Source organism: Nelumbo lutea, chromosome 2 (genome assembly GCF_056320005.1).
Source record: "Nelumbo lutea isolate HS-2025 chromosome 2, American lotus-T2T, whole genome shotgun sequence".
Classification (NCBI taxonomy): domain Eukaryota; kingdom Viridiplantae; phylum Streptophyta; class Magnoliopsida; order Proteales; family Nelumbonaceae; genus Nelumbo; species Nelumbo lutea.
Genome location: NC_142685.1, coordinates 94,743,069 through 94,757,811, shown reverse-complemented (window position 1 = coordinate 94,757,811; position 14,743 = coordinate 94,743,069). Strand labels below are relative to the sequence as shown.

General features: G+C 42.2%; 1 protein-coding gene across 1 annotated transcript in view; it reads right to left on the bottom strand.

The window, feature by feature from the left end:
• LOC148872140 (uncharacterized) overlaps window positions 1–13,179 on the bottom strand; it is a 52,041-nt gene extending 38,862 nt beyond the window's left edge. The window contains 2 exon segments of the mRNA XM_088970080.1: window positions 11,900–12,094; window positions 12,204–13,179. Of these exon segments, the coding sequence (XP_088826206.1) occupies window positions 11,900–12,094; window positions 12,204–13,179 (1,171 nt within the window).
• Window positions 13,180–14,743: the final 1,564 nt, after the last annotated feature.

The following is a 14,743-nucleotide window of genomic DNA, read 5'->3' as shown; positions in this document are numbered from 1 at the left end:
ACCTCCAGTAAAGAGCAATTGAGCAAGTGCAACTCCCTCATTTCACATTCATTAGATTGACCATATAATATTGTCCATCCTATAATTTCATGTATTTATTAAAACCTACTTTCTAGTTTGCATATTACTAAGGCACCCTTATAATATGCAATTATACTTAATTGACATATCAGTAGGAATTGTTTGTATTTTGTATGTGGATATGGGCATGTGACCTCTTCAAATGAGTAGAAAATGTGAAACGGTATGGATCTAGGTTTTTTATTCCAAAAATACATCTAACAAACTCTCATACCACACACACTCAAATATTAAATTGAAGAAAAATGATCAAATCACTTAGTTGACTCAATGGTCAAGTGAGACCATGGTCTTTGTAACCATGAGTGGTTGCGTTCAAATCATCAAATTCTTAAAATATTTTTGGAATTTATTTCAAGGTAATTCCAATTTCAATATTGATTCTTCAGGTTGGTTTGGGTAGGATAAACCCCTAGACCTGAGTGGGGGTAGGTTCTAAGAATTTGGGTCCAAACCTTACCCGATAAGAGATTAGGTAGGGTTGGTTCAAGTAGGGGTGTACAAATTCAGATGGTAAACCAAAAACCGAACTAAACCAAACGAATAAGTTTGTTTGTTCGGTTAATTTGAGTATTGGTTCTGTTCGATTTTTATATTTTTAAAAAATTGGCTATTGGTTTTTGCTTGGTTTTGCTGAGATTTTCAACCAAACCGAACTAGTGCTTTTATTTGATAAAGTATACTAAATATTTAATGTTCCATTAAATGTTTAATGCTTATTAATTATTATCTTTCCCAATGACCAATTTGGCAATTCCCAATTGGGCTTTAGGCCCATTCTAACGTTTAATTAATAATAGTTAATTAAAACCTGGAGTAATTATTAATTGTTTGTTAGTAACAACCAATTTGGAAATTCCGCTTTGGGCCTATTCTAACTTTTAATTAATAATAGTTAATTAATTACAACTATTAGACTTTGAGGTCATTTTGACTTTTAATTAATAACACTTGTTAATTATTAAATATTCATTAATTGTTGAATGTTTACATTAATGTGGAATCAGGGTCCAAACGAGCCAAAACAAACTGGATTCAGTTATGGTCATTGCAATTCTATTGGAGAAAATGGTCAAACCAAATAGTCGGTTAGGTCCTTGGTTTTAATTGAACCGACCAATTGTACACCCCTAGGTTCAAGGGTGATTCGAGGTTGGTTCCATTCAATTCCGGATAGAACTTTTTCATTCACTCACCCCTAAGTAGGAGTGCTTTTCTTTTTTAAATATTCATGTGATCATTCCTAGACAAAAACATAAATAGTTCCTAACAGAAGTTCAATTAACTAAGTTAGTTGCATATTGTAAGGGTGTTTTAATGATATAGAAATTAGAGGGTAGGTTTTAAGAATACTATATGAAAAATATGGGGATGTTAAAAAAGTACAGGACATTTCTTTTATTGTTTGCTACTACTTCATCTCGAAGATGATTGACCTCCAACTCCCAAATGAAATTTTGGGGGTAGGCGACTTCACCCAGATCATAGGGTCATAATCCTCCAACCGGCCTAGGTTAGGCTGATTGCGATTGGTCCGGTTTTTCGTACATCAATGATCAATCAAATAAAAGAATTGTCTGAACTTCTGATTGGATATACGTTGTTCCTGGTCATGGGTAGTAGCCAGAGTGAATACAAGTATACAACGTGTGCTAGCGTGCTAGCTAGAGACTAAAGAAATACTCATGATGTAGGTGTGCCTCATGGCATCAACCAGATGGGATCCTGGCCTCACATCTCTAACTACCTCCAGCCACTCCATGGCAAGGTCAGCTATAAAAGGGGGTGCTCATCTCAAGGCAAAAGGATTTTGTTCTCACTTGCCCTCTTGCATTCAGAATCTCAAGAGAACTTTCCTTAGCTATTAAGGACTAAGCTCCGATCCCTTGTCTCAAGCCTGGTCCAACCTCTCTTTGTCACTTGGATAACTTGATTGTTGGAGTCTTAACCCCTAGGATAACACCCGTGGCCTCTGACGTTTATTCTTCTCTTGCTCACAAATCAGACCCATCAGTCTCGGGCACCAATAAAATCCCCTTGTTGCCCTTGGCAGCAACAATTGGTGTCGTTTGTGGAAAACGTTTTTTAAGACTTCCCTCTATAGAAAGAGTTTAATTTAATTAACTAAGCATCCGATATGGCCGATAAACGAGACCACACACACAATGCTCAAAACTTGGTCACTATGGACCAATTCAAGTTGGTCCTCGACAAACTAGACAACCTAGCCCAAAGACTTGATGAGATGGGGCATCTAAGAAGAGGCCACCCTGTTGGGAGCCAAGGGCAGTACAGTGGATGCTCCACTCATGCGCCACTGGTCCAGTACTTGATCGGCCTCGAAAAGGTTGACCCCTCAATGTCTAACAACAGTAGCCGACGGGCCAGCAAGCCCCCGCCGAAGACCTCTTGGCTCCCTATTCGAAGGGGTAATCTAGTAAGGTTCCACGACAATTGCCAAGACAACAACTGCCACCACCACCATGTAGAGAGCAATCGGAACGATGAAGGGCACTCTAGCCACTACAGTCCTCTCCTAAGGGCTAGAGGCCAATGCTATGCCTCTCCACCACTAGTGTCATATCTTCGCAATCTCCTCAACGATCATTGAGCTCGTAAGGCTCGGGATGTGCCGGCATCCAAGCACTCCAAAAATAGGGCCAACCCATTCTACGTGAGAAAGAACATGAACGAGGTCCAGGCGTCTATCGACCGATGCCTCGATAACCTCTAGGTGTAGATAGGCACCATCCAAGATCAAATCCGGTGGGTGAAGGAGGGTCAAGGTGATGTCTCTACCAGTCAGACCCCTCATCCACTCGGATGGACACCTTCACCGACTTCATTACCTTAAACTAGCTCCCGCCTCACTTCAAGGCTCCCACTTTGGAGACTTATGATGGGAGCACTGATCTAGACGACCACTTGGAGAGCTTCAGGGCACTCATGCTCTTCTATGGGTATTCTGATGCCCTGATGTGCCGAGCCTTCCAAACCACCTTCAAGGGAGTTGCGCACAGATGGTTCTCCACGCTCCCCCCTCAGTCCATCAACTTCTGGGACCAATTCGCCGTTCTCTTCCTCTCCCACTTTCTCAGCAACTAATGGTGCCAAAAGACCGTCATATCTCTTATGTCAATCAAGCAAAAGCGCGAAGCAAGTCTTCGGGCATACATTGACCGGTTCAAGCAGGAAGAGCTCGAAGTAAGGGATCTAGACCCCTCAGTCTCCATGCATGCGGCCATCAACAGCCTTCGGCCCGGACCCCTCAAATGGTCCATTTCCAAGACTCCATCCAAGAACAAGGCTGAGTTCTTAAAAAAAGCACAAAAGTACACGGCCGCCACGAAGGCCAAAGCCAGTGAGCGCCTCTAAAACCAGAGGCCAAGTCTGACCGAGGAGCCACGGACAAGAAAAGGAAAGACAGGGGAGGCCACGACCACGATCGCACCAACAAAGGTAGTGAAGTGGCCAGCAAACACATATACTAATGCAAGTTGGGAATGAGGAGTACATGAAGTGGCCAGCCAAGATTAAAAGTAATCCCAAAAGAAAAAACCCTAAGAAGTACTGCAAGTACCACTGTGGCATTGGCTACAATACTGAGGACTGCTATGAAATCCAGGATGAGATCGAGTCCCTCATTCGTCGCAGGCACCTAAAAGAGTATGTCAAAGACGACGCCAGCACCTCGTCCTCGCAACGCTAGCAGTGGGCTGGGCCCCAGGCCCATCACCCCTTGGCTGGAGTTGTTGATGTCATCGCTAGGGGATCAACCTAAGGCAGAGCATTGGCCTCGCCCCAAAAGTCAAATGCTCGGCAACTTAACATCCAAAGCCTAGAGCCTAAAAGATTGAGGCTGAAAGACGCCATCTCCTTCACCGACAATGATCTGCAAGGGATCTCACTGCCCCACGACGACGTGTTGGTAGTATCTATCACCATCGCCAACTATGTGGTGAGGAGAGTCCTCTTAGATAGCAGGTCCTTGGCTGATATCTTGTTCTACAACATGTATGATAAGATGCACCTGATGCCAGACCGGGTGCAGCATATGGACATGCCACTAGTTAGGTTCTCTGGAGAAGTCATCAAACCCAAGGGGGAGATAACCTTGCTAGTCACAATAAGGACCGAGCCTCGGTAGGTCACCCGAATAACTGAGCTCTTGGTCATGAAGATAGGCTCCCCATATAATGCCATAATAGGGAGGCGGCCGTCTCATCCTATCACCTAGCCATGAAGTTCCCTACTGAGCATGGCGTGGGAGTAGTCAAGGGGACCAACAAGTGGCTAGATAGTGCTATGCTACAGCGCTAAAAGGCGAGAATTGAGGAGCCTTACCGCTAGAAGGGGATCGACCTCAGGGATGAACCAACAAGTTAAGGTCGAGCCTAAGAAGACAACATGAGCTAGGCCGAGCCCACCATGAAAGCACCAATGTCAGCAAACTCCTTGGTCGAAGGCACCTTCATCCAAGCCTTCAGTCAAGCCACCAAAGGAGATGAGAAGCCTCGGCTCGCCTACACTCTGCACTCGAGTGGAAGACTAGTACTTCGCACCTAGAACGCTGAGGACATCTGAATGTATTGTCAATAAAGTAAATATGACTAGTGGAAACTTTGTGAATAAAGTATGCAAGTTCCTCTCACCTTGGCTTGAGTCACTTTAGTGTTAACGTTCTCGTCTCTTCCAATCACCAGGACCCCTCGGCCATAGCACACAACCTTAACCAAGGTTATACGCTTAGACTAGATGTCGGCCCTAGGCACACGACTCTTAGAGGGTCACATGCCTAGTCACCTTCTTTAGCTAAGGCGAAAGCTTGCGGGACCTCGGCTAAAGTTAATGAGCGGGCTTTGACAACAGCCTCAGCCACAGAGACCCTCCAAAGGAGTGAGTCTTTGTGTAAGCCAAAGAACTAACATCGACCCTCCACTTAACACAAAACATGATGCACAAACACACTAAATGAACAATGCTACCTCACCAAGGCAAAGGCACTCTACGACCTCGACTAAACACCATTCGTTGGGCCTCCACCACACATGAGTCCAGACTCTAAACCCTTAAGGAAGAATACACCAGGTAGGCTAAGGCAACCACCTCCCTTATTTCTCGCGAAGGAAGTGGGAACCGAGACCTCGACTATGAGAGTCGGCCTCGGCTTGACAACCTTGAGGAGGAATGCCTTCGTAAGTAGCTAAGCCAGGAGTTATGATTTCTTTTTCTTTTTTTCAAATTATGCCTCTTTGGGGGAGGCATTGACCCCTTGCATAAAAAGAAAGAAAAGGCACAAATTTGATGAAAACTCAAAGTATATTCATTGATCATTCCACTCTTTACAAAAAGAGGCCTCTAATCGGGGAGGTTGATTCCCTTACAAAAGGAATGACAAAAAAGATGCAAAAGGATGTCCAGTGGAAGCCTCACCCCTACGTGAATGCCTTCATTCAGCTTTGACATCAACGCACTCGTCATCGGCCGCCTCTTCCTGAGTAGGTTGCTCATCACCTTCCTAGCCCTCGGCTGGCCCCGTCACCTTGGCCGCTTGTTGGCTTGAAGGCTGCCCTAGCTGGTCAACGTCAAAGTCTAGGAGAAGCGCCAACACCTGAGCCTTGGAGTCCTCGATGCCCTCTACGTATGAAGCAACACCGAACCAGGCCATCTCATCCTTATAGGCCTCAGAGGCCTTATACTCCTCCACAGCTTGAACTGAGGCCACTTGTAGCTTCTGCTCCGCCTCCTAAAGCTTTTGCCCCACCTCGTCCAAGGAAATCCTTTCAGCCCTCAACTGCTCTCTCTTTGTTGTCACCTGGGCCTTGAGCTTCTTTCAATGATCGTGCTCCCTAGAGCCACCTCGAAAAAGGACTCTCGATTGGCCCGCTCCTCGGCTAGCTGACGCTTCAGCTATTTGTTCTCCTCTTGCGAGGTCCGGAGCTACTACAGTAGAACCTCTACTTTGTCACAAAGGCCAACAGTGTAGGAAGATGTTTGTAGAAACACAGAAAAAATCTCCATCAGCTAAAAAACAAAGTAAAAAGGAGCAAGCACTAAGTGTTAGACAGTGTATAGCTCCAATCAACTTGATGTCCATTATGACAATTATTGTGAATGAATAAAGTACATACTTGATTCATGTTATTGTGGTAATACCCTTAAACTGGACACATATGGGACTCGTGTTAGTTTACAATCTTCACAGTCATTGAATAGATCTGGGGAGATTTATCCTACCAAGGCTGACACTGATGTACTGCCAAGTTGGTTAGGGTGGCTTGTCTCAGCTGCTAGGGTGAAACCTGAGGCGCATGCAGTATGAGTTTTCTTGAAACCCTAAACCGGACTAAATTCCAGTATTGCCCTGTACCTTGGAAATACACAGGCAAAACTGGAATGTTACACCTCACCCCTAGACTCGATTATGGTACTGCACTAGGTACTGGATTGGGCTATCTTTGATATGCCAATCAGTGAGACCCTTAGCGGGGGTCAAAACCTGGGTATGTTGGGACAGTCTGAGAATTCACCTAAGTGGGTGATCATAGTGACAGGATCAGCCCCTTTGTCGGACAAAGTGAATGATCAGGGTAATGCACTCTCTCTGATGGAAACCTAAACTGTCGGCAGTGGATTTCAAATGTGTTTGAAATCTGGTTTTGCGAAATATATTTATATAGAGATATACTTATATATTATGGTTTCAAATTGTTTGCAAAAATGTTTTAATTCCTGGGATCCATATGAGTAGAGAGTGCAGCACTGTACCTTGCAACCAAAGGAGAGGTCCTCTTTTTTCGGGTAATGTTTGATCATTAAGGGCCGAGAGGTTAAGTGTAAGACCATTAAGGGTTATACCTGATGGGCTAATCTTGCATCTGCTCATAGTCCTTGGGCCTTCATAAGATGGCTGGACCCAAGGACCATTTAGTGTAAATATTGGGCCCATTAAGAGCCCATGGTGATGGACTTAGGGGGTCACTGTATTCAGTAGTGAATTTGGCCAAGCCTTGTAACAGAGGCTAAGCTGAACCCATGTGGCTGATGTGTAGGTCAATGATAGGGTCCCACGCCATACAAAGAGAGCCAAGCTAGATAGCATTAAAAGGAAGTGAGCCTAAAAGCTTAATGAGCCTATAGCCCATTTCGAATTGGGCTAATTTGATTAATTAAATAGGAGCAAATTTGGGTATGGATCAGCAGATAAGGATAAGAGGATAACTCTTATTCACTTAAAGAGTCAATATCCAAATAGAGATTTGGATCAAGAAACTTCTAATTTGATTAGGAATTGCTAATCTTGATCTGTAGATACGATAAGGGATTATCCTTATCACTTAAAGAGTTCAGATCCAAATAAAGATCTGGATCAAGAAACTCCTAATCAGATTAGGAGATCATCTCTTTAAGGCTATATATAAAGAGCAAGGTGGACCTGAAAATAGATATCATAGAAAACACAGTTTGACTACTTCTATCTTCAGTTCTTTCTCTCCCTGCTCTTGCCGCCCTACCCTATTCGATCTCCATTTTCATGGAACTAATGAAGATTAGATCTTGATATTGTTTCTTGTTAGAAGAAACAATTCTGAAGCTGTGCTCACTACCCCACTCGATTCTTGCTGAAGAATCAGAAGTTCTTGGTGAAGAATTACCTGTTGATCCTACCTCATCCTAAGCTGTGTCATCTTCATTGAAAAGAGGATTTGGTACACTCTTTGGGCATGAACACCTGCATTTGGAGGAGCATTTTTGCGTGGATTTCGTATCAGGTATACCTCTCTCTAATTTTGGTTTCAAATTTAGTCCGGTTTGGTTACAAGAACGAACCTTAAAAATGTAGCTTTCTAAACTAGGAATGCGATTCCCGGATGGGAGAAAATGAATTTTTAAAATTTCGCCCAACCTTCCCACAAGGTTCGGCCATCCATATGATGGATCTCCCACCCCTCCAGTGGTATCAGAGCCAGGTGCTTATCTTGAACCAAATTAGATCAGATCTAGATCTGCGCAAAAGGGCGGAAGGCATTCTATCGGATTTGCGCAATTAGTGTTTTTTCTGGGAATTGGTTCCCAAATTATGGGTGAATGATCTGGAAAATAAATCTTTATTGCTCTGTTATATTTATGGAATTGTTCTGTGAATGTTTCTGGAATATTTGGGCTACACGTGTGATGGAGATCGAAACATTCAGGTGCCAACATTTGCGCGCCCTACTATTTCTTTTCTATTCAATTTGGTCTGTAAATAATTTTTTTAATTTTTTAGACAAATTGTATAGGAATTCGATGTGATGTAATAATAGAAATATTTATTTTCATCTAGAGATTGTTGGAGTGCGCGGCAGAGGAGAAGAAGATTTCGTAGAAGGAAGTTCTAGGATTTGCAATTTTGAAGATTTCAATTCTGCAATCTATGATTAATTTTCTTTATAGGTTTGCAGGATGTCCAAGAAAATCACAGTGCAGCCCTCTGATTTCATTTTCTTGATAATTTTGATTATCTAAATTTAATTTATTTTTAAACCGTTATTCTTGAATTAAATCTTGAACTAGACACCAAAACTTGGGCCGATTTGTACCAGATTTGGTCCAAAGTGGTTGGACCAAATTGTTGGTTCGATGGGGTTGGTGTTTCTGACCCAAATTCGATTTCGGCCAGAGGGTTGATGGCCCACTTCAAGTTTTAATTCGCCCCCTGTAAAACACAATTTTAATATGTTAAAACTGCATTAGCCCTGATTCAGCTATATGAGTCGAATTGCTTTTTGCAGTACAACCCATGTACCTAGATAATGTTATGGGCTCTGTTGGGTTGATACTAATTTAACCTAATTAATTTAGGGTTTTACAGATATTTTAATTGATTGGATTAATTTGTTTCATGCATGTGATGTGTTGAATGCACATCATTGCCATGGTGTCCATGATATCATTGGATCATCTCCCTAATTGATGGGCCCCACATCAACTTTCTCCCCAAGAGGAACCGTGCGGAACCCTAGCTGTTTAGGGTCCGTTTAAATCTGACTTTGAGAAAGTCAGTGGAAGCCACTTTGATTTGACCTAAATCAGAACTAGGGCATAATATTTTGTTCCCTCCTATGAAATATAAGTGCATGTGATAGGGAGATTCATATGATGACTCTCTAAAGGCCTTCCATCATTAGCATGAAAATGTGTCATTTAATAATGAGGAGATGCACCATAAAATTGGGTTATCCATTTGCTGTTGGATCTGTTGGATTATTTCATTAGATGATAAGAGCGTCATAGACCGATGTGGGAGGTGCCTATCCTAAAATGGAAGACTCTCTCACGATACATTGACGTTCACGAATATGATGGGTAAGAACTTACTGGACAAAACGGTTTAACCTAAAATGGCAATGAACCTTGTTTGATAGAGGCAAAAGGGAAATCTCATAAGATGAGTGGATATGATCCTTCACAGAAGGTGGTGGGGCTATAAAGTTGAAACAATTGGCTCCATGCACTGTATGTGATTTCCCACATTACCAGAGACATAGTTCGTAGTCTCCGTCACTGAGATAGGAGGGAAATCTTAGAGATGAACAAATGGAAATAGAATATTGATTAAAAGCTATTTCTATGCAAATAACATGAATCAAATCAGGTTGTGGACTAATATTTGCTTTGCCTATTATCAGAAATGGCAAACGAACAATTCGCCAAACTGTAGGATGATAATAAGCTTCAAGGCCCAAATTACGCTAACTAGTTCCGTAACCTTATGCTACTTTTGACGTCCGAGAAATTGGACAAAGTTGCTAAGAACCCTGCTTTGGATCGTCCGGGTGATAGGGCTTCTAAGGCCCGTAGGAGGGAACATCAAGAATGGGAGGAGAAAAACTCTCTTGCCCAGTACTACATCATAGCCTCCTTAGACAACCAGAGACAGTGACAGTTCGATCAGATCGAAGTGTCCAAGGATATCTTGGATAGTCTAAGGACCATGTAAGAAGAGTAGAATCGTTCTACTTGTCGAAAGGTCCTAAAGCAGTTTATGACCGCACAAATGTCCAAGAACTAACTGGTTCATGACTATTATCTTAAGATGATGAGATATATTAATGAACTGGAGGCTCTTAGATATGGGATAGATCATGTCACCAAAGTTGATGCCATCCTGAATTCTTTGCTCCTTGCTTCAATCAGTTCATTATGAATTATAATATGAATAAACTAAATGTTAGCCTTCAGGAACTCAGCAATATGTTGTAGAGGGCTGAAGAACTGATAAAGAATGATGAGCCCATAGCCATTGTTGAAGGTGGCAAATCGGACAAGAAGAAGAGGAAGACAAAGAAAAAACCTCAGAAGAAAGTTAGCAAGGCAAAAAGGCAGAAGAAGGACAAAGCATCAGATGCTTGTCACCTTTGCAAGCAGACCGGCCACCGGAAGAGGAATTGTCCTCAATGCCTGGAGACCAAAAAACAAGGTAATTTCGAATCCTTTGTCATAGAGACCAATATGTTGGTCACTTCTGGTTGGTGGCCGAGGTCTCTAGGATCAAAAGCGAGAACTCAAGGATCGAGCGAATAGTGAGGACTCGCTCAACCAACGCCCCTATTTAAAGGAAAACGCACGACTCAGATTGCTTTGATCCAACGACCATGGAATTTCCGAACTGATAGCCTGAACCAATGTGTCACATGTGGTGTCAACCTCGGGGAGACGAAACAATGCCGAAGGAACAAGTCGGTCCGCCCATTGACTCCAGGTCAGGAGCAACCCAAACTAGATGACCCTTCGCGTCGTCTTGCACATGGCCACAATCGTTTGACACTGACACCCGTCCCGCACATGGATCTGCTCCAGATGACGACGGCACCAGTATGGGGCATGGCTGGCGAACGTGGACCCTTCACACCCGTGCCGGCCATGGTCCTACACTCTCGACCCATCGTGATCCTCTAATTAGGCGAGAAGCAAACAAGAAAGTAGTCGCCACATAGTCGCCAAGAAGAGTCCTCAATAGCCAAGGCCGACACCTCCACACAATTGCATGATACTCTCTTCGACTGAAGCCGAGGTCTTTGCTCAACATGCCATCCGATGCCTCAATGCAGCTACGTAGTACTCTCTTCGGCCAAGGTTGAGGTCTCTGCTTAATGCACTGCCCGACCTCGAGAGTGGGAGGCAAGTGATGTAGGTGCACTTGGTAGGCCCCGGATCACACCAGGTGGCATCAGCCAGATGGAATCGTAGCTGCACATCTCTAATTGCCTCCAACCACTCCATGGCAAGGTCAGCTATAAAGGGGGTGCTCATCTCAAGGTAAAAGGATCTTACTCTCACTTGCTCTTTTGCATTCAGAATTCCATGAAAAATTTCCTTAACTATTAAGAATTAAGCTCACAACCCTCGTCTCAAACCTAGTCCGAACCGTCTTTCTCACTTGGCTAACTTGACCGTTCGAATCTCCGCCCTGACATAAAACATAGGGCTTGTGACGCTTATTTTTCTCTGCCTCGGACACCAGCGAAATCCCCTCGGCCCCATCCTTCGCAGCAACAACACAGATTGTTGTTGTAGAAAAAAGTAAAAGAAAAGGGGAGGGCGTTAGATTCAACGACCACAATTGGCCTTCAACAGTCAACACCATGATTTTGTCGTGTTTTCCAAATCTCCATGGCTGCCTGAGTTGGTTCTGCCCTTGCTACTTATCAATCTCCGTGGATGATTTTGTTTTCAAAACCATTTTATCGCTTGGGTTTTTGTGGAAATTCTGTTTTCTAATGGATGCGGTATTGAAATAACACTTTCATGTTATCGGGAATGAAAATTTTATTACCTATGCAGACTTGAATCACTCGAAATTTTGTCTGTGAAGGTGGTGGAGGAGGAATAGGGATGCAACCACTCCCATTTCGTCTTCCGTCGCCCTCTGTACCAGATGGGCAAGAACAATTGTAACTCCCAGCCGTATTTGTGCAAATCGTTGATGGTAAGCAGTCATTCAAGGTAAGATCCGAGCATTCATTTATATCTGCAAACAATTTATGAAAAATTGGACTATTGGAGATCAAAATTTTAGAGAGACTCTGGTTTTCTGTCAGAGTTCAGGAAGGTGAAATTAAATATTAAGAATCAAGTACCTTGGCATCCATGTTGGAGATAAGGGTTGCCTTGGTAGCCATCCAAACATTTGCATAGATATCCAAGATCGTTAGGAGACTTATGACATCCGCTGTTGTTGCCACACGCGTAAGTAGTCGCGTTTCTCATTGTAACATTTTCGCAAGATTCATTTTCTATTGACCAGTCCATTACTGTTGGAACCCTTCCTCTGTTCTTGGTATAGAAATCAAAGCCAAAAAGATCAGCTACCGAAAAGTTGTACCACTCCTTGTCAGCCATGAAAGAGAATAAGCATGGATTGAAATCGGAGGAAGAGAAATTCTTGTTTACGGCCTCCAGAGTACAAGCAAAATACTTTAGTCCCCTGGTATTGGGGATGGTGGTCTGGCAATAACCCATCCCTGGATTGGTCCCTTCCAGAGTCTTGTTTTTTCCTTCACAAAAGCTGAAGCATCCGTGTTGAAACCGGAGGCCTCGATACCAGATGGTACTAGCAATGCCGGAAACAATGTAGGCTCGAGCGTCGCAACCGATGGCTGTGAATATATTATGGGTGTCGGAATAAGTGTAGGGCGTATCGCTCATATTCATGAGGAATGAGGTCGTGTTAGGGCTAACGATCGAGGAATTGTTGTAGCAACTGTAGCCCATAAATGAATAGACGCGCAGTTGGCCTTGCAATGATACTTCTTCAACTTCCACTATTTTATCAGTAGACCAATAATCGATTTCCTCCCCTTTTCTGTCTTCACGAATGGAAATACCTGGTGCAAACAATTTAGGAGGGGTGAAAGTGTGGTTGCAGATTAGTTGGAAGCCAAATTCTTCTCTGTAACAGCGCGGGTCGTCTCCCATGCCGAATGGGTAGGGAACGGTGATGTTCCCACATTTATCTGGGCAGCCGGGCTTTGCCAGCTCTGACATGACTGACGATGATGATGTTGTCGCAGTTGTTAGGCACAGGAGAAGGAGAAGCACAGCCTGCAAAGCCATTGTTAAGTTACTTTGAGAATGAGTTTCCATATGTGTATTGTTTATGTTATGTTAATTACTATATATGAGTAGAATATGAGCCGGCCGGGCTTCTTCCGTTGATTTCAACTCAACGACCTGCACTCCAATTTGAATCCTTCATGGAAGGGTCGTCCTTCACATATTTAATTATAGTTTAAAGTTTAAACCTAATGTCGTTGATGACTTTGACGGGCCGGAGGCGATCACGTAGTTACAGTGTGAATGAGGTTTGCCTTTTTCTTTTGGTATTTTGAAATTTTTTGGTCTTGACCAGCCTTAGAAGCTCAAGCTAAAGCGACAACAAGAAGATAATTATCAAACCGTAAAGCTTGTCGTTTGTTTTTTGAGCCTTGTATTGGGTTGGGATGAGAGGGTAAGGTTGTGTTTTGTTGTTGGGTAAGCTAAATGCTGCTCTATAGGTATGGTTTCAAGTGCCCAAAGCTATAAAGCTAAAAATCTGAATCTACAGCTACAATTTACGTTGACTGTAGTTAAAATTAAAAACTATAACTATGGACTTGGCTTGTCTATAGCTAAAATAAGAACCTATAGCCATGGAAAAAAAACATGAATCATAGCTACGGTTTTTAATATTTGTAGCTAAAATTATTGATATATGGTTAATGGCATTTTTTCCTATATCAAATACAAGCACAACATATTCCATTAATAATAAAAGATGAAACTTGAATGCAAAATTCCAATACAAGATTTTATAATGAAAAAATGAACTACATCTCAAGGTGTTTCAATACATCCATGTGTTTAAAATTTATTAGAAATTCAAGGTTCTTGAATACATGAAACTCAATCCCCCTCAAAAAAAAAAAAAAAAAAAACATAAACATAAACAAAAACTTGACGTGTAAAATTTGATCAAATTGGTGTTCAGCCGCACATGTGAAGTATCATCCCCTTTACCATGTTTAACTTATAAGAATATAATAGAAAATAAGTTAAAAATCACATTTTTAGAGATATAAAGTCATGTATGAAAATCTAATTATTAACTAAGCAATTAATATAAACTTACCAACTTCATTCCAAGCCTAATGTTTAAAAAAATTACAAGTACAAGGATTGAATATCAACCACAAATTATGCATTGAGCAATATAATGGTGTGGCAAGGTGTATTAATTTCTATTTTTCCAACAAATACTTAAAATCAAGTAGAGGACTTAAAAGCAAAGATCAATAATCTACAACTGGAGGTGGACTCTTTAAGTGCACAAATGAGTGAAATGCAAAAAGAAAATAAACAGTTGAGAGAGGAACTTCAAGAAGGAAATGATAAAGCATCTACAAAGATAAAGTGCTTAATGGATCAGGTCAATGATCTGAAACTAGAACTAGACTCTTTTCGATAAGCCCAGAAAATGAGTTAGACAATAAAAGTAGTCTATTCTGACGTGGGGCTTATTGTTCAGTGGTGAATTCATATCATCTGTAAAGTGTAAACGCATGAGCTCACTGATAACCAATACATGAAATAAAAAGAACCCTTGTGACTCATTGGTCCATAGAGGTAATGCAGAAACCAT